General features: G+C 44.6%; 1 protein-coding gene across 16 annotated transcripts in view; it reads left to right on the top strand.

Annotated features, from left to right (window-relative positions):
* Nucleotides 1-2,631: 2,631 nt before the first annotated feature.
* Fbxw4 (F-box and WD repeat domain containing 4) overlaps nt 2,632-20,139 on the top strand; it is an 89,253-nt gene continuing 71,745 nt past the window's right edge. For 15 of the 16 annotated variants that reach the window (XR_010053929.1, XR_010053930.1, XR_005487442.2 and 12 more), the window contains exon 1: nt 2,632-5,601. Coding sequence is in view for 8 of the 16 variants with exons in the window: in XM_039080412.2 (XP_038936340.1) it covers nt 4,727-5,601 (875 nt within the window). In the remaining 8 variants the exon portion in view is untranslated. The remainder of the gene's footprint in view (nt 5,602-20,139) is intronic. The other variant, NM_001107600.1, reaches the window with a different exon arrangement.

The raw sequence follows: 20,139 nt of genomic DNA, 5'->3' as shown, positions 1-20,139 counted from the left end.
CCAGCGAATCTTGTCAATTTAGTGAACCCCAGGTTCACTGAGAGACTGTCTCCAAAAATAAATAAATAAATGGAGAGAAACTGGAAAAATATCTGACCTCTGGCCTCTATACACATGAGCACACATGTGCACATATACACACATGATTACATGCACACACCCTAAAACACGCACACATGACTACATGTACACATACAAACACTAGTACACACACATACATACATGATTACATGTACAAAAACACACACACACACACACGGAAGTTTGAAAAGAAAAAGCACTAGAACAAAAGTCCCCCCAAACCAAGCCAAGCAAGCCAGCTGTGGTGGTCTATGCAGGTTGTGGAGGTCTGCACCTTCAACCGAGGACTATACAGGCACTGGCAAGTAGGTCTATACAGCAAGTTCCTGGCCAGCCAGAGCTACACAGTGAGACCCTGTCTCAAAACAAACAAAAACAAACAAACAAAAAAGCAAAAATAACCAAAACAACAACAACAACAACCAAATCCAAGTAAGATCTCCAACCTCCTTTTTAGAAGGTGTGTTTGGACTCACAATGACTTAATTTTTCTCTTTAAAAGATTTATTGATTTTTTTTTAAAAAAAAAGATATGCTTATAGTAAATAAAAAAATTTAAAACTCAAGTACCATAGGACAGTCTAAAAGCTAAATCCAAAACTTCTCTCACCAGGAAATAACCATAATTAGTGTCATCCTCAAACACCCTCTTTGGCATATATGATCAGTGGGTACAGGTACCTGCCTTCAAGCATGATGGATGACCTGGGGTCCAGCCCTGGGATCTACACGGTAGGAGAGAGCTGACTCCTAAAAAATTGTCCTGTGACCTTCACTCATGTACAGTGCCATTCATGATCCTCCCATGAAACAAATAAAAATAGTTCATGTAATGCATAATAAATTTATCAGTGCCTTAAGTTCATGTGGGCCTGTGCATGGGTGCATGTGACACGGCCGGTGTGTGTGGAGGTCAGAGGACAACCTTCAGGGTGAGGTGTTTCCTTGTACCATGCGGGTCTCTGAGATCCAGTTCAGGTCCTCAGGATTGGAGGTTGTAGGGACTTTATCCACTAAGCCATCTTATCAGCCCAGGTCGTTACTGAGTTTAAGGAAGAAAATGAAGTGGAAACATGAGCGCTTTGTCAAATGTTCTTTGGCAGGAGTATATTAGTTCCGATAGGTCCCTTAAACTGTTGCATAGAGATTATGAAAAGCATTAGGGAAGAGAGGGAGGGAGAAAAATAAAAAGCAACTAGGAGAGTGATGAAAAGGTGGAAGATAGTGGGGGTGGGGAGGATGTGTATTTCCAAGGAAACGGCCTCAGGTAGCGCTGTACATTACAGAAAACCATTTCAAGGAACCAGAAGCAGCTTCCATGCCCTACAGGCGGCTTTCATTTGAATTCTAGAACTGCTTCATGGCCACAAGTAAACTACGGTATTTGTATGTCATTACTAATTGAGAGATTTGAGGGGACCCTGGATTTAATGCTCCATTCCCTTTCTATTGTGCGTATGGGTAAAATTCTCATTGGAATGCAAGCCTGGAGAGCAGACTCAGAGGATTTGCTACTTTATGCTTAGAAACTACTCAATCAAGTTTCCAGTTTCTCATCTGGGGGAAAAACTCATCAGTGTTTTCCTTATGGTTGGGCATCGGTGGCACAAACTCTTAATCCCAGCACTCAGGAGGCAGAGGCAGGGGCAGGCAGGTCTCTGTGAGTTCAAGGTCACCCTGGTCTACAGAGATAGCCAGGGCTACACAGAGCAGATTAGCCAAAAAAAAAAAAAAAAAAAAAAAAAAAAAGGACAATATAGAAAGTTCTTGTGACACTGGCTGTGGTCACACATGTAATTATTATTGTAGAGGAATAACTGTATACATGTGAAGAAAGTCAGAGGGCATCCTGTGGGGAGTGAGTTCTCTCCATGTGGATATTAGAAGGAGACTCAGGTCGACAGGGTCGGGGAGAAGCACTTTACCCACTGACCTACCTTACCAGTCCTAAAGCACCAATTCTAACCTAAGCAGCTCATCTGTTTTTCACATGGTAGTAGTAGCAGACTGCCTGCTTATCGTATATGAGGTACTGGGTTCAATCCCCAGTACTAAAACAAAACACTTTTATTTACTGACTGGGTAACCCAGGATTCAAACTCTCCAACTCTCCTGCCTCCTCTTCAGAGAACTGTGATTATAGGTATGTATTACCCCACCTGGCTGGCAACTTGATTTATGTGTCTGTGTGCACATGTTCCTCTTCGTGTGTGTGTGTGTGTGTGTGTGTGTGTGTGTGTGTGTGTGTGTGTGTACAGGTGTGGAGGCCAGAGGTCAAAGTCAGATGCCTTCCTCGTTTGTGCTCTATATTTCTGAGACAGGATCTCTCACTGATTCTGAAGCTTGCAAATTTGGCTGGCCATTAAGCTCTAGATCTCCTTGTCTCTACCTTTGTAGTGTTGGGATTTGGGGGTGAAGATCAACTCAGGTCTTCACTTCAGTGACAGGGTTGTCCCCTCAGCCTCTGCAATCTGATATGTTTAAGTGATAGTTTAGTTTCACTTAATTCATTTAATTGTGCTAATTTAATTGTGTATTTTAATCCTGCTGTTTTACTGGACTACTTACATTAAAAAAAAAAAGTGCCTCTAGGTCTTCTACTAAACAGTAGGTACAGTCAACAAGGATGAACTGTTCTGCATGTGAAAAACAAGTTAAAATTATGTAAATTTAAATACGGTTCTGAAATCATACATTATATCCATCCCTGTCTTCTTGTCAGAGTGGCTCAAAGCACTCGAATGCAGCAGGATGCGTAACTGTTGACCTAATACCACCATCACTTCAATTTCCAACGCCTTTACCTTAACAGACTTCTCACAGTATCATACCTGAGACTAAGCCAATGTATTAGAATGATCTCCAGAGCGACAGGGTGTATTCTTTGGTTGTACTGAGATATGCCTTTTACCATTTCATTTACATACCAACCACTAATATACCCAAATACTCTTTAAAACCATGGCCTCGAATTTGGAAATTGTTTTCTGCACAAAGCCTTTGTTGTGTGTGTGTGTTTTTTTTAAGGGGATGTGTGCACGTGTGCTTTTGTAACAGGATTTGACCTGTAACTATCACTGAGAATTTTCTTAGAGGAGTTCAAAGCATTTTACAGGGATCATGTCACTTACCCTTCCAAAGTAAAGCATGGCATTTATCTCTTCTGCAGACCCAGAACACTAAAGGGCCAAGGTAGGTGGGGTCTTTTGTTGTTGTTTTGTTAAGATCAAAAAGTAATTCTAGGGTGATTCCAGATTCCGGTCTGACCTTGTTACATGATGGTTTTGCAACCCTGCTAGGCTAGGCTTTGAATGATTTTCAGAACTAGTGTCTCACTCACTCCTGATCCTTAAAAATGGCTGTTAAAAAGTATAAATACAAAAGAAAAATCTCCAATCATTCTTATATGAACTTTTGGGTTGTTTTCAAGACAGAATCTTACTACCGATAGACCCTTGGCTAGTGTGGGACTTACTTTGCAGACCAGGCTGGCCTTAAAGTTGTAATGACTTCATTGTCTCCTGAAGTGCTGGGATTACAGGTGTGTGCCACCAAACCTTGGTTCTTATACAGACTCAAGAAAAGGAAACTCGTCTTCCTTTTTTTTCCCCTGGAGACAGGGTCTCAGTATATAGCCCAGGCTGGCCTGAGCCCACAGAGATCTGCCTGCCTCTGGCTCCTCAGTTCCAGGATTATTAGTATGTCCACCATGTTGGCTCTCCCAAGTCTTCCTTCAAAGCCCAGTGCTGTCTTATGGAGAAATAACATGAACCACAAAGGAAATACATTTTCTAACAATTATACTACATATACTGAACTCAGTGCAGTATGTCCAAACTACTGATAATTAATATGTAGTATAGAATTATGTAAGATAGTTCATATTCTTTGCCCTGTCTAGCTTTTCAAATTCAGCTGTGTACCTCACTTATGCTTATAACATACTCAGATCTGGAGACGCTGCCTTTCACACACCCAGAAGCCACATGTGATTAAAGCGGCCCCACAGACCCTGTGGGACCGAATGGGTCTATATGCTTCCGAAGCTCTTAGATTGGCTTAGGTGAATCCAGTGAGTGGTAGAGGAAATGGATCCCTAGTAATTGGAGATCAGCTTACCCTGTGTGATGACTACTAAAATCCCTGATTGGCCATGTGCTCTTGGTTTGGGAGCTATGGACTCAGGATCTCGAAGGTTGTTTTTACCTCCCCAAATATTGTCTAATCATACTGGGACACCTATAGGATCTTGGTTGACACCCTTCATGAGACCAAGGGCAATGGGACTTTCTAACTTCTGACTTGCAGTTTTTTTAAGAATCTGCTATGTGGCTTGTGGAAAGAAGGCATCACCTGGAGAAAAGGAAGCCTCCTGGGACCAAAAGGACACTTGAGGGTAGAGGTTCCACCTTGATGGTTCTTGAAGCCACAGGCTCCTCTTGTGACCTCGGTGGGGCGTTTTCTGGCTGTGAATCTTTCAACAATCTCTCTCTCTCTCCTTTTTTTTTTTTTTTTTTAAAGAATTTGGATAATATCTTGCTTTGTAGGCCAGGCCGGCTTTAAACTCATGGCCATCCTCCTGCCTTAGCCTCATGCTGGGATCACAGACGTGAGCCCCCAAGCTTCCTTCCTCCATATAGTCTTGATGACATGTTTCAACCAGATGTTCCTGGTGCTCCAGAAGATGGGGATGTCAGCGCCCAGGTTGGGGTTCGCACCCCGAAAAACAGGCGTGAGGGGCGGGTCTCGGCTTGGGCCCGCGCCGCCCCATGTGACCCGGTCCGTCGTGATGTCGCCTCCTCTCGAGGAGGCGGTGGCGTCTTCGGCTCCGCTGTGCGTCGAGCCGGCCCGGCGGCCGCTCATGAGCAGCCAGGGCCGCTCGGGTCCCCCCGGGAACCGCGGGCCTAGGGAAGGCGAGGGCGGGGAGGCGAGGAAACTGCAGGAGGCGAGGGTCGCGCGGGGAAAGCGAGGGAAAGGGAAGGGGAAAGCGAGCACCGGGCACGGCGGAAGAGGAAGCGGGGCGGAAGGGAAGCCGGGCCTGCAGCCGGCGAGGAAGGCAGCCGGGCCGGCGGCTGAGGCAGGCCGGGGGCAGGAAGGCGAGGGAGGCGAGGAAGAAGGGCCGAGACGCTCCGGGAGGCAGGATGAGGGCAGCGCAGAGCCAGGGAAGGAGGAATGTAGGGTTGGGGCCGGGCGGCGGGAGGACCACAGCCTGGAGAGAGCACAAGAGCAGGAGCGTCAGGCGTGCGGCGGCATCCCGGAAACCCAGACGGCCATGGCGGCGGCAGCCGAGGACGGGGCAGCGGCTGTGGAGCCGGCCACCCGTCCGGCCGCGGGGCCCGCGCTCTGGAGACTGCCGGAGGAGCTGCTGCTGCTCATCTGCTCCTACCTCGACATGCGGGCCCTCGGCCGCCTGGCCCAGGTGTGCCGCTGGCTGCGGCGTTTCACCAGCTGCGACCTGCTCTGGCGCCCGATAGCCCGGGCCTCGCTCAACTCCGGCTTCACGCGGCTCGGCACCGACCTGTAAGCGCCCGCTCGCCCGCCCGCTCCCCGCCCCGGGCCGGCCAGCGTCCTGGGAAAGGGCGGGGCGCCGAGGCCTGGTCGGCTCGGGGCTGTGTAGCCAGGAATACCGAAGCCCAGACCTGCTCCCCCTCCCCCTCCAGCACCTCTCCCCCAGCACCCTCGAGGAATACTGGTGTCACCCCTCTTCAAGATTCCCCAACCCGAGGAAACTTCCGGAGAGCATTCCTCAGTCAGCGCCCTCCCCCGTGGGCGGCTACTCACAGTTAGCCATCCTAAAATACTCCTCACCCTCAAGTATTCCCAAAGGTTTGACTCCCTGGGTTCCTTGCCCCGTGTCCTGTGTTCTGTGTGTCAGTCAGGCCCTGAAGGATCACACAACTGCTGGTTCTAGGACCCAGGCCCACCAGGGGGTCTTCCAACGTGTTTTTTGTGGCCTTTCATCTCACCCACCCTCTCAAAGGTTGTTGGGCGGCAGGGCTCAGATCAAGTAAAATGTGCAGAAAAGGGCTCAGATCCTTAAAAAAAAATCTTGTAGTCCCATTGCCAACATATTTTAGGACTTGATTAAGTCAGGAGGACCCACCAAAGATGTCTGTGTGAGGCAAGTAGTTGGATTAGGGGTAGGCTGTATCCGAGTCAGGCAGTTTGACCTAGTAAGATCCGAGACCTGTGAATGCAAAACATTCCTAAAACACGTAGGCCTTAAAACAGGAAGGGGAGAACATGTATGACATGTACAGAACTGGTCAGGATAAACGCTTTCAGACCACACCCTGCTCTTGCTTAGTTGTAATATATGAGAATAATAAAGTTTAAAAAAAAACATAAGAAATCATCATTTATGCACATTGATTTCCATTTTAAAAGTTTTTCAGTTGCACACTCCTGAACCCCTCTTCCTCTCCGCACTTACCCATCCTAACAGAATGAATGCTTAATGAATGATGTAATGATTTTTGAGGCATGTCACGGACCATGACATAGCTTGTCTTGAAGTTAGCTCCTTAGAATAAAAATTTCAAGGTAGCCATTACCGGATCAAAGGTTTTGATGTGCAAAGGTATTGGACCAAGTCACAGTGTACCAACAAAGGATGAGTGAACCAATTTAACCTGAGAATTAGAACAAAAACAAAAACCTTTGCTGCTTTAGTGGGTGATAGTAGCCAAAGCTGTGTTATTTTGTATCGCTCATCGCTAGCCAGGATAAATATTTTGCCATGTGTCTGTTTCACCTGTGAGATTGTTTCTTTCTACTCCTTGTCACTGGGGTCTTGGTGTTTTTGTTATAAATTTGGAATTTTTCTGGGTCATAAATGTTTGACTCTCCTCTGTCATCTTTGATGGAGGTATATTTTCCGGCCAATTTTTAATTTTATTGTTAATAGAATTTTTATATTTCATTAGAATCTGCTCCTCCCCCTTAGCCTACGAAATTTATAATTTTCCCACAGGCCTGACATTTTTGATTGCCGACTAATTTTTCTTTTTTGTAACTTTTTGTTTTGATGACATTTTCATCAGTAACACTTGTTTTGGTTCAAGGAGTGAAATTCTCTTACTGTATCTTTCTCTAAATGGCTGCTCAGTTACTGCTACACCCTTGGCTGAGCGATTCTTTTTTAACCCCCATTTGTTTTGGAAAGCTTACACTGCTGTATGTTAAACACACACGCATAGGTTTGTATGTTCAGTTTATAGCTGAACTCTCACTTTTTTTTCTTCCTGGTGTATCCTCCCATTACCATAACGTTTTAAGCATGGTGCTCCTTGATAGAGTGTGATATCTCTGAGGGTCAGGTTGGACTTGCTGCGTTAGAATGTTAGTATCTTGGCTTAGTTCTACTCAGTACATGACCGAAACTATTCTATGCCTTTGAAAGGATTTTTGTGGTTTTCACTGTAAAGCTCTAACATCGTTCTTTATTTGCTACTGGTTTGTTCCTGTGTTTTGTGTTTATTAGAAATGCACTTTTCCTGCATGCTTTCTGATGTGTCATACTTTAGTAAGTTTTAAACCTGATCGTCTTGTTTAACGTATTCTATTCTAGTATAATTTGTTGATGATTCCTTTGGATTTTATGGGTCTGCAGTCTTATCACCTGTAAATATGAGTTATTCCCCCCCCTTTTTTATCTGAGTAACTTTTTTTAACCCAAAGGGAAAGAATCAGAATTAAATGTTTCCATCTCTAATAGTTTATAGTAAAGTTTACTCGTAAACATTTTATATACTTTTTTCTCTTTTTTTCCCCTTACTGGCATATATATTCATTGCATATAGTTCCAGTTTCAGAAAGATAATCTTTCTTTTAGATACGTCATGTGTTCTGACATGGTAACTCACTGAAGAAATATTGAACTATAATAGCAGTTGTCCAGAATGACTGGAATTCAAGCCAGACAAAGCAAAGCTTGGCTTTCTGTTGCTCCTTACAGTAGATAATGAAAGAGTCGATGTTTATGTTTGTTTTCCTTTCTGATATTCTAAAAGAGAGAAACTGAGACTAATAGCAAAATGGAAATGAATTTCTGGTACAAAGCGCTTAGAGTCTGCCAAATGATATCCATATGGCTTTACTACTATTCGATGTGAGTGTCCTAGCACGAAGCATTGTCCTTCCAGAGCAGTCGTACTGCTGTGTCAGTTGATAAAGAGCAGGGGTCACTGCTCTGTTTTCTGGGTTGAGGGGAGAAATTATGCCTGTTACAGCAGGTGGAGGGCATTTAGCAGTGTGGCCTGCTTCTGGACAGCTGCAGAGACTTCGTAAACCCCAAGAGAGGCGGTTGTCATCCGTGAAGAGAGAAGGCAGGTACCTCAGTTCATTCAGAGCATCAGGGTGCCTACACCCAGAGTGCAGAACGTAGCTGCCTGCGTAATGCGGCTGTCCATGCTTTGGACTGATTCATTGCAGAACAGATACACACGTATGTCCTTATAATTCGCAGTAAAAACTTGGCTTTCTCAGGAGGCCATAATCCTACTCGCTCTGAGTTTTAACTCCTTAAAGACGAGGAATACCACCATTCAGTCAAATGAGGCCTAACCAGCTTTGACTGTGTTCACTGCTGGAAGGCCTTCCATGAGGACTTTTCATTATTTGGCTTCCCCTTTATTCTGCCTATGTCAGAAGTGGGCCTGGTTTGATTTAGAAGTCCTGCCTAATGACTAGAGGGACACACACACACACACACACACACACACACACACACACACACACACATCTTGAATGTTTTCACAAACATGACAGCAGAGCCTGTGGGCTTAGGGACTGCACTTACTGCTTAAGAGCCTTCTGATTTTCAGAAACACTAACTGCTAAGGTTTACTGACCTTCCGGCCCAGGGCAAGCCCTGTTCAGTTTAGCTGTTCCTAACTGATTGTACCTTTGTTGAGTAAGATGAACTACTTTGGTTCCTTGTGATTGGTTAATGGTCTTGTACTTGTGCTTGAAGGCATTTGAGCCACTTAAAAACCACAAACAAATAATTTGCTTCCCTTTGGGCCCCTTGCCCAAACAGTGAACACTAAGAAGTAGCCTAAGTGGGTTTTTTTCTTCTCTGCCTCCCCCCTTTTTGGGGGAAAGAAAAGGTAGTTTGAATCAGTCATCTGATTTCAAATTAGTTTTGTTTGAAAGCTTTATGAAGCCTAGGGGAATAGAAATATCTTCGTTATAATAATAAAAATCAAGGCAGTGTTTCATACAGCAGTGAAGAATGGGACGGGCACTAACTAACTCAGTGTGCAAGAACATAGCAGCAGACTTGAGCTCTGTCCATATATGATGTGCAAGAAACACACTGATGGGGGGTTGGGGGGACAGGGGTGCCGTCTGTAAATTCTGATACTGATAATTAGAGCAAAGAGAGGGAAAAATCTGCATAGAAACCCATTTACCGAACACTTGCAATTTCTGTTAAAGCTAACTTGATCCCCTGCTTTGTGTTAGTGTTACATATCCTCAAATGGGACGGGTTAGTTCCCTGGGTGCTGCTTTGCATTAGCCTGTGATAGATCTGCCTAGAATTAACAATAGGGGTTTCGGAGTAGAGCTTCTGAGGTGTTTGCCCTGGCATGCAGCCTCATTCCTTTGGCGGTCCTGCAGCCTGGGAGCTCTTTGAGGCTGGAGGATGGGGGTATCTATTTCAGTGATGAGTAACATCCAGAGTGGTGAGATAGATGCAGATAAGCAGTGTGTTTGTTTGTTTTAAAATGATCGCACCTAAGAGTCCTCCCCACCCCACCAGAGGGGGGAGCGGGGTGGGTGGAGGGGGAGCATGAAGTTTCCTTTCCTAACTGAATGGTGTTAAGGCCTAAACCGAGGCTTTTAGAAAATGATTAGCAACTCAAAAGTAACCTAGGCTTTTTTTTTTTTTCCTTTTAATATACTTTTCTGCCTTACTTGGGAGGGATCACCCTCTCCTTCATCCCCCAAGGTATTGCCTGTAGGGATATGTTGTCTTAGTGTTAGACAGGCCTTATTGTCTTTTCTTTTTAACATTTATTTTATTTTTAATTATGGTGTGTGTGGGTCTGTGTATATGAATGTAGGTGCTTGGGGAGGTCAGAGATGTTGGATCCCTGGTGCCCGATGAGGGTGTTAAGGATCAACTCGAATGAGGTCCGCTGTAAAGAGCTGTATGTACTCTTAACCACTGAGCCATCTCTCTAGCCCCAGGCTTTTTTTTTTTTTTTTTTTTTTTTTGATGGTTTCTGAGTTAATAAAAAGGAGGATTCAGTTTACACGCTCACAGTAAATACACCTGCAGAAGCAGGAAATGGTCTAGTGCGGGCCCTACCTTCAGAAGCACACTGGAAGGAAGGAGGACCTCCAAAGTTGTAGGGATGAAATAGTCCCTGCCTTCCCTAGTCACCTTGCCTTTGAACCATAGGGGTGACTTGACTGACTTTCAAGGCAGGATCACAGAGAAATGCAGACTTCATAGTCTGCTCTGTGAATTCATTCGCACATCTAGATCCTTTAGTAGAAGTAAAATTTGGGTTGAGCTTCTGAAAGCCAGGTGTGGTATAAGGTTATTGAAAAAGCATACAGACTTTTAAGTAATTATTATAGAGCACTTAACATAGAAAAGAATCTCCTTTGTGTGACAACTTACCCTTAACTCTGGGTTGACCTTGGCATTGGATTCATGTCTGGTCTTGACTCTAAACCCTGTAACAGGAAGAAATTAAAGTTGACTTTCCCTGAGGCCAGATTCTGGTAAATTTTGAAAATTAAGGTGAAGGAATAAAGGGGGAAAAATGGATTATGGGTTTTAGAGAAAAAAATCAACTCCCCTTTCCCCATCTACAGAAATGGACTTTTCAGAAAAGTTCTCTGATGTATCAACCATCAGATGAGGCTGAGAAAGAAAAGGCTTAGTTCACTTTTGAGGTGGTCTCTTCTGTTCTGCAGCCTTGCTCGGAAGAGTGGACTTTAAGGTGGAACTCCACAGAAGCAAGGTGACCGTCCTTCGAGTTTAGAGTGTACACGTGAGTCTTGCCTCCTGGGAGCACTTATCTAAAACAGAAGGAGGCTATCTGGAAAAGGAATTGAGCCCTTGTTAGAGGGTTGGCTCCCTGTCCCAGCCTTGGGCTAGTCTTTCATTTTCTTCAGCCTGTCCACATGGCCCTCCCTGGAAGAATGGGCCACCCAATGGGCTCTCTGCCTGCCCCTCTTTAGCCTACAATTAATTGCCTGAACATTCTTTCTCTCTCTCTCTCTTTTTTGTCATTTGACATGAGCTCAAATTGCTGAGAAAGGTGACAACTGTGAAATGAAGACAGGGCTTGGAGACACCTTAAAAAATACACGTAGAGGCCATTAAATGACAAGAGCAGACTACCAGGCTCTTTAAATCATCACCATGTCTGTTGACTTTCCATTCCCTGTTCACAGCACAAAATTGGAGGTCAAAGAATCATAGGAGTCAGAGGTGGAAAAGACATTTGGGGTCAGCCAGTTCATCCCACCACCTCCTACTCCTTATTCCAAACCGTCCCTTACGTTATATTTTCTCCCTCAGCTCTTGTATGGTTTTCACGGTCTTCACTCAGCTCTAGCCGTTACCTTTGGGGAATGATGTTGGAGGTTCTGTCTGGTTTCTCCTTGGTGAAGAGAGATATTGCCTCTGCCCCCAGTTGACATCCATGAACTTCTTTGTTGGTGGTCTCAGCTGAGGTACTAAATGCTTACTGGTTGTCCCTCTGTTGCTTGGTAATGGGGCTTTTCCTGATAGTGTGTGATGATACCAGGAAGGAGTCACTGCTGAATTAAGTCCTAGGTTTTTGCTTCTTATGTCTCTTGGCCTGAATGGAATTAGATGTACAGACTAGGGACAGATGGCCAGTAATAACGGAAGTATATTACATTGGCGTTTGATAAGAAGTGCAACCTGGAAACTGGTGGGTTTGCCAGGCACAATTGCACACACCTTTAAATCCCACTTTTGGGAGACAGAGGCAGTCGGATCTTTGTGAGTTCAGGGCCAGCCTGGTTTACATAGTGAGTTCTAGAACAGCCAGAGACCTTGTCTCAAAACAAAGAACAAAACAAAACAGTGAGATGGCTCAGTGGGTTGAAGGCTGCCAAGCCTGAGGACCTGAGTTGAACTCCTTCCCACATGGTGGAAGGAGATCCAGCTCCCACAAGCTGTTCTCTGGCCTTGGCATGCACCATGGCACAGGGGTAGCCGACCTCAATCTCGCTCCCTTTCTTCCCCGGCCCCTTCTTCCCCACATTAAATGTAATTTTAAAAATTTGTGGATTTAGGGCTGGGGATTTAGCTCAGCGGTAGAGCGCTTGCCTAGGAAGCGCAAGGCCCTGGGTTCGGTCCCCAGCTCCGAAAAAAAAGAACCAAAAAAAAAAAAAATTTGTGGATTTAAATAAACACACACAAAAAATAATAGACTCGTGAAGTAGTAGGGCACTGTTTCCAGAAATAACAAGTTAGGAAAGGAGGAATCCCCCTTCTGAGGTGAAGCTTCGATCTTAAGGCAAACAGAGAACAGATGTGTTAGAGATAGACATCTCGGACTGGAGACACTGCTGCCTTTGTGGTGTCTTTGCTGGAACAGATTTTAGCATTTACGTATTTATCGGTGTACATATGTGCTTGAGTATGTGTGTGCGGACACATGCCATGGTGTGGGTGGAGTTGAGAAGACAGCCTATGGGAACTGATTTTCTCCCTCTACCATGCTCTAAGTGTTCTAAGGATTGAACTCGGGGTGTCAGGCCAGTGTCCTTACTAGCTGAGCCACCTTCCCAGGCCTTCTTTTTGCTTTAAGGGATCAGAAAAAGAGAAGTCACCTCATTGGCTCCACGGTGTGGACAGGGAAGAGTCATTTTCAGAGGTAGCTTTTGAGGGCTATCCCTAACTCCCCCTTCTTGTTCTAGCAGCTGTTGGGAGCAGTCCGGAGGGGGTATTATGTTTCTTCTGGTAACGTTGCCAAGAATGAGAGGAAATCCACAATCTGTGGAGTTTGGGGGTGGGGTGGGGATAGGTGGCAGCTGATGGGACAGGGAAATTAAATTGTTTTATAGTAAATATGTTGAGATACTTTTCCTGGAGAGCTATTTTACCGAAAGGAACAGTATATTTCCCCTGTTCACGAACTTAATGAGTTCCTTTCTTTTAGAAAAAAGGAAATAGTTTTTAGTACTCTTTCTCTCTTATAGTTCTAGCTTTGACCTCCTGCGTCTTTGGCTTTCCTTTAGAAAGTCTGTACTGAGAAGACACATCAAGATTAAGGTATGGGGGTTGGGGATTTAGCTCAGTGGTAGAGTGCTTGCCTAGCAAGCGCAAGGACCTGGGTTTGGTCCCCAGCTCTGAAAAAAAGAAAAAGGAAAAAAAAAAATTAAGATGTGGTGGTATGTGCTCCACCACGACGGGCTCCCTGCAGCCGTATGTCGTGGGGAGAGCCTTCCACTCTTCTTCTCTTGCCTGCAGAGACTAACCATAGCAGCCTAGACTGGAGATGTGAAAGCTGCCTGGTGGTGCCTGGTTCATCTCTCCATCCCTTTGGCAGGTAGTGGGACATTTGGGATTTTAAGGTCTGGCTACTTTGGGTGATTAATATGGAACGCAGTTTTAAGATTAAAAAACAATAAAAAGTAACCCTGGGAAGCAGAGTGGTGTAATTATCCCTCACATTTCAGATGGGAAGTCCAGGGAAAAGAAGGCAAGAGAACAAAGTCAGCCTGGGCCTAATTCATGACTCAGAGGGGAGGCCTGTCCGTGCACACGTGCACACCAATAGTGACTTCGCTCTTACTGTCACTTATTCCCATAAAGTGCTAGATCAGCCTTTCTAAAAGTTGTATTGTAGGAGTCTCGGAAAACTAATTCTGTAATCAAGCGAATGTCAGAACTGCTGTGTGCCTCACTCTTGGGAATCACAGTACCACTGTAGGTTAAAGGCATCAAGAAGTCCTATAACGGAGGAACCTGTTTGATTCTGTTTTATCCTTCATTGTCCAAAATATTTTGAACATTAAAATTTTTCATGCCGAATATTTGTTAACATTTTGCTGAACACACATTGGACAAATGCCTTACAGATTATAAATCTAACAGGAGAGGTAGACGTGCGTATGTCCCAAATGCTGAGCTGACGCCGGCAAAGAGCATGTCATGCCAAGTGCCTCTGAAACTGCTCTGGACGGCTTTGATTTTTGGCATAGAATTTGGGTGCATTGAATTCTTTTTTTTTTTTTTTTTCTTTTTTCTTTTTTTCAGAGCTGCGGACCAAACTCAGGGCCTTGCGCATGCTAGGCAAGCGCTCTACCACTGAGCTAAATCCCCAACCCCAAGTACATTGAATTCTTAAAGATGTGCTATACTACACATGTATTGCTAGGTAGAGTGTTAACAATTTTTGATTTATTTTGTGTGTGTGTATAAGGGTGTTTTGTCTGCACGTATGTGTGTGTGCATGCCTGGTGTCTGCAGAGAGCAAAAGAGGGTGGCAGATGCCTTGGAACTGGAGTTACAGACAGTTGTGAGTCACCATGTGAGTGTTGGGAACTGAACGTAGGTCCTCTGCAAGAACAAGTGGTCTTTGTTGTTGTTGTTGTTTGTTTGTTTGTTTGTTTGTTTGTTTGAGACGGATTTCTCTGTGTGGCCCTGGCTGTCCTGGAGCTCCCTCTGTAGACCCAGCTGGTTTTGAACTCAGATCTGTGTGCCTGCCTCTTCCTCCTGAGAGCTGGGACTGCAGGCGTGCACACACCACTGCACAGAACAAGTGGTGTTAACTGCTGCTGCCTCCTCAGCCCTAGGAAGAACTTTTGGACCTACAGGTGTTGTTGGAAGTGCAGTTTGCCAAAGGGAGAACCATACTTTTGAGATCTCTTTAAATTAAAAAAAAAAAAAATCTCCCTTCCTTCCTAGCTTCCTTTCTGTTTTGAGATAGGGTCTTGCTATGTCGTTGCTTAGGCTGGGGAAGAAGAGACAGGCAGATCTCTGAGTTTAGCCAGACTAACCTTATCAGTGAGCCCCAGGCCTATGAGAGCTGAGAAGGCAAGATGGGCTAGATTTGGTGGTATGGAGTTCTCATTTTAGCACTTTAGTGGATAGGGAGGGGCTTAGGTGCATCCTTGTGAGTTCAAGGCCAGCCTGGTGGAGTGGTAGTGTTAAATTTGACTAGTCTCTTGAAGAGAAGCAAGCATTGTCAAGGACAGAGGTAGACTGTTGCTCCTGAGGCAAGCACTACAGGTAGGTGGGCCTCTTAAGGTTTTTCCACTCCTGATTGCTTTTTGCCTGATAAATTTTTTATAAAACCCGGGTGTAAACGTATGTAAGATAGGCATACAAATAAAAAGTTCAAGCAGCCCCTTGTTATATATAACTTCACAATTCGTTGAAGGTGAAGTACGCAGTGATGAGCTGGGTTTTGCAACTAGGCGGTGGCTGGATATTTGATGCTACAACAGGCAGAGCATCTTGAGGGCTTTCCCAGCTGGCTGAGGCCTTGACATGAGTGTCGTGCTGAGACCCTGCTCTGCCTTGGTTTGAAATTGGCATAGGACCATTTTAGACATCGTTGGAAATGCTGCATAATCTCAAGGTAAACTTCATTTAATGATCGCTGTGTGTTTGTGTGGCCATATATACATGTGTGCGAGTGCGTTTTTTGTGTGTATGTGGATATGTGAGTGAATGTATGGGTGTACTTGTATGTGTGCACGTGGCAGCTAGAGGTTAACACTGGGTGTGTTTTTTTTTTTTAAGATTTATTTATTTCATGTATGTGAGTACACTGTTGCCATCTTCAGACACCAGAAGAGGGCATCAGATCCCATTACAGATGGTTGTGAGCCACCATGTGGGTGCTGGGAATTGAACTCAGGACCTCTGGAAGAGCAGTCAGTGCTCTTAACCACTGAGCCATCTCTCCAACCCGAGACTGGGTATCTTATCCCTTTTCACTCCTCTTCTTCTTTTATTTCTCATTCTCTTTCTCCTTCCTTCCCTTTTCCTTTTTTCTTTCTTTTCTTTTCTTTTTTTTTTTTTTGGTTCTTTTTTTCGGAGCTGGGGACCGAACCCAGGGCCTTGCGCTTCCTAGGTAATTTTCTTTCTTTTCTTTTCTTTACTTTTTTTTTTTTTGGAAATAGGGTCTTTCACTGAACATGGAATTTGAGCTAGACTAGGTGTCCTTAAGCCCCTGAAATCCATCTGTTTCTGCCTAACCAGGATAAGGACTTTATATGAGTTCTAGGGAATCTGCACTTAGATTCTCATGCTAGCATGATAGCTTACTTGCTGGACCCCTCCCTTTCCCTGTGCTTGTGTATTGATGGACACTCAGCACCATGCCTGGCTCTTAATCTGGGTCTGGAGTTCTGATCTCAGGTCCTCATGCTTGGTGTCAAGAATGGTGTCAACTAAGCCGTCACCTCCCTAGCCCAATGTAATGATATTTTAAAAAATGAAACTCAAGTTGGCAACTCAAACAGCAATTTTAAAGTCAAGCACCTGGGCTGGAGAGATGGCTCAGCGGTTAAGAGACTAACTGCTCTTCCAGAGGTCATGAGTTCAATTCCCAGCAACCACATGGTGGCTCACAACCATCTGTAATGAGATTCGATGCCCTCTTCTGGTGCGTCTGCAGACAGTGACAGTGTACTCATATAAATAATAAATAAGTCTTTAAAAAAAAATAAAGTCAAGCACCTAACACAATATAATCCAAAGATACACTAATTTAATACCCACATGCTGGGACTTAATGGTAGAAAATAATTCTGGCTTCATTTTCCATAATCAAACCATTGTGTTTCTCTAAGAGTAGAAATGTTGTATACACAGTAAAAATACAGCAACTTATAACACAAGTTGCTTTTCAGCCACGATGTTTCAGGCAGCAGTGGTGAGTGTTGGTGTTGTGGTATGAAGGTGCACACGATATAAAGTGTGCATGTTGTGTGTTCCAAGTGAGGCTGCAGTGAAGTCATACGATACAACATGGGCGAGCCGTCAAAACTGCTTCTGATTCGTCATGCATTTGAGTTAGTTCATGTCACATTTAGAAACCTTTACTGTTATGAGATTTTAAATGGCTCCTACGGTGATTTACACATGGGGTTGTGGTACGGGTACAGGGTAAGTGTGAAAAAGCAGCCTGCTGCTGTTGCACAGTGTGGACCGTGGGTGTGAGATGGATAAAGTGGGTTGACATTAGGGGTCCTTTGAAGGGAGCTGTAGGGCATTCTCATCAGCTCTGTGTTGTCCTATGCGTGGTCTTTGCTCATGTTGATGTGTTTCCTGCCATTTTACTTTGCCCTAGATTTTGGGATAATTTAACACGGTGTCATAATATTTCATTGAGCTTTTCAGAACCTTAATTACAGCTACCTGTGTTGGCTCAAGTGTAGACTACACGTTTCTCAGTGGGTGGCTTACACTCTTAGCTGGTTAGAACTGGTGGGCTCAGGCAACGTGGGGAAGATCTGGAAGCAGGGAAAATCAGGGAAAACCCAAGCCCCAAACTTCCTTTTACACAGTCTGTGCCCAGTGCCTGTTGGGAGGCCTTTTTCCATACTTGCTTGTTCTTCCCAAGTTCCAAAGCATCAGTCTTACCTGTTGCTTGAGTAGGCAATGCTAATTATCATTGGGGAGTGTTGTTTTAAGATGGGGCTGGGAGGAAAGGGATCAAGGAGTTTTCTTATCCTGGAGATTCCGTAGACTTAGGATCTTAACACACACACTCGCGTGCGCGCGCGCGCACACACACACACACACACACACACACACACACACACACACACACGAACATGTGCATACACTCACACACACACAGTCATTATTCTTAGACCAGGTTTATTTATTTGCTTTTTGGTTTTGGGTGTGAAATTGGAGAGGGGAAATGAAGGATTGATCATTCTAGTAATGTCCTAGATTATTTCGGCCTCCTGGGACTCACTTGCTAAGTAAGATATTAAGGGGGCAGGTAGCTTACAGTAGGTGCATGCTGTTTTGTTTAAAATAATTTGCGCACCCAGGAATGCAGTCAGACTCTAATGGTGACTAAGTGCCTGAAAGCTGAGATGGAGGGTGGGTGAAGAAATTAGCCTGAGGCAAGGGAAGGAGGCTGGGAAAATGGCAGTTCAGCCAGGCCCATGGGCCAAGTTAGAGATTTTTTCCTTGCATTAACAGCCACAGGGAGATTTATTTACAGGGCACTAATCGTGTCCTTTGAGGGGAGCACCCTCCGTTTATATCAGTAACTGGGAGAAATGGTTAGCCGGAGGCATTTGAAGGATGAGAATGAGGCCTGGTTGATTTCTAAGGCGCACCAGCCTCTGTCCTCTCAAGAACTCTTCTGCTTGGTCCTACCCTCTCTCTGATTGGATGGTGACAGGTCTCAGAGAGAGCAGACTATTGATGGTGGGGGGTCATTTTTCATGAATGGACGCCAATAAAAATTAAGATACAGTTTAGCAACCAGCTAGGGACGCTATCAAAGAGGACTGGTGAAGGGGGAGGGAAAAGCTGTTAAGTTGCCTTTAACAAAGTGGTACTTTTTCCGAGTCAAAGCCACATGGAACGAACACTCTTGTAAAAGCTGGAGCTGATTTGAGGGACCTGGAGTAAATGACTATAGCGCTCACCTTAAGAGAAAATGCCTGTATCTGCTGTTGGGTAGCATTTTTGAAGCTCAACTTTGAAAGTTTCTTGGTGGGCTGAAGAGATGACTCAGCGGTTAAGAGCACTGACTGCTCTTCCAGAGGTCCTGAGTTCAAATCCCAGCAACCACATGGTGGCTCACAACCATCTGTAATGGGATCTGATGCCCTCTTCTGGTGTGTCTGAAAACAGCTACAATGTAATGAAATAAATACATCTTTAAAAAAAAGAAAGAAAGTTTCTTGGTGTGGAGACTCCTCAGGGGAGTATCATTCTCCTCAGTAAAGTGTCACCTAGTTACTATTAAGTGACCAGACAGATAGACAAACATCTTTACCCTAATTTAGGAACTATGTTGATTCACCATTTGTAACTTACCTGTGCCTGTTAATTTAGACCTAACTTAGCAGAGGAGTAACTACAAACTCTCTTATCTCTGGTGTGGGGAGGGGCTTGCAGGGAAGTGTTGGCAGAACAATGTATGCTTTTTTAGTTCTGGGTCAGCTCCTTTCCTGTCCTCAGTTCTCTCTCCCCGTGGTACAGGTTGCTCTCTGGTAACGTGAAACCCCGGACCACATGCACCTGATAGGCGAGTTCAGTAAGATAGTTTAGTGTTATCATATCATGCGTGTCCATCCTGATAGCCTTCAGCCTAAAAGATAAATTGTTTGATAGTAGAGGAGTCATTGATTAGAAGAAATAATTACTAGTTTAGATTTAGTGGTGACATCACTGATACTGGCTATTAGTTGATAGATCTAGTTGTGTTTACAAGAGACTGGTCTCTGTGGTGAGATATAATGGCTTTATAAATTATAAATTTGCCTTATGTGTCCTCTCGGACTATCACTCTTGTGTGAATTATATTTAATATTTTATTTTGTTATTAAATTGCATGATCTGTGTGTGAGTCCTGAGCAGCAGCGAAGGCCAGAGAACAATTGTGGGGGTAGGTGTTCTCCTCCATTGTGGGTTCTGGGGATCAGACTCGGGTCATCAGGCTGTGGCAGGCCAGCTCTTGAGCCATCTCTAGCCCTGTGTGAAATCCTATCCTCACTTCATAGACAGAAAGCTACCTGCAGTTGCCCAACACCCGCTGGAGGCAATTCCCATTTCCTGAGTCTGCTTTCTGTGCTTTTCAGAGCTTTATTTAATCTATGTAGTTAAGGGTAAGCTGCCACATTATCAACCGCATGTATATTAAAGAAACTCACTCGTGCCCTAAAGCACCATCAGTGCAGCTCTTCTGATCTGTTACCGGTAGAAACAGTATTTTTCTTCATCTTACAGTTATTGTTCAGCAACAACGGTTGTTTCTGTGTTCTGGTCCTCACATTTGTTCTGTCTGGAGGTTGCACATGGTCTATTCCAAAGCATTTGTGTGCTGTTCCCCCACAGGCAAGCATTCAGCC

Source organism: Rattus norvegicus, chromosome 1 (assembly GCF_036323735.1).
Source record: "Rattus norvegicus strain BN/NHsdMcwi chromosome 1, GRCr8, whole genome shotgun sequence".
Classification (NCBI taxonomy): Eukaryota; Metazoa; Chordata; class Mammalia; order Rodentia; family Muridae; genus Rattus; species Rattus norvegicus.
The sequence above is the reverse complement of the archived record's forward strand: the minus strand, read 5'-3'. Positions and strand labels throughout refer to the sequence as shown.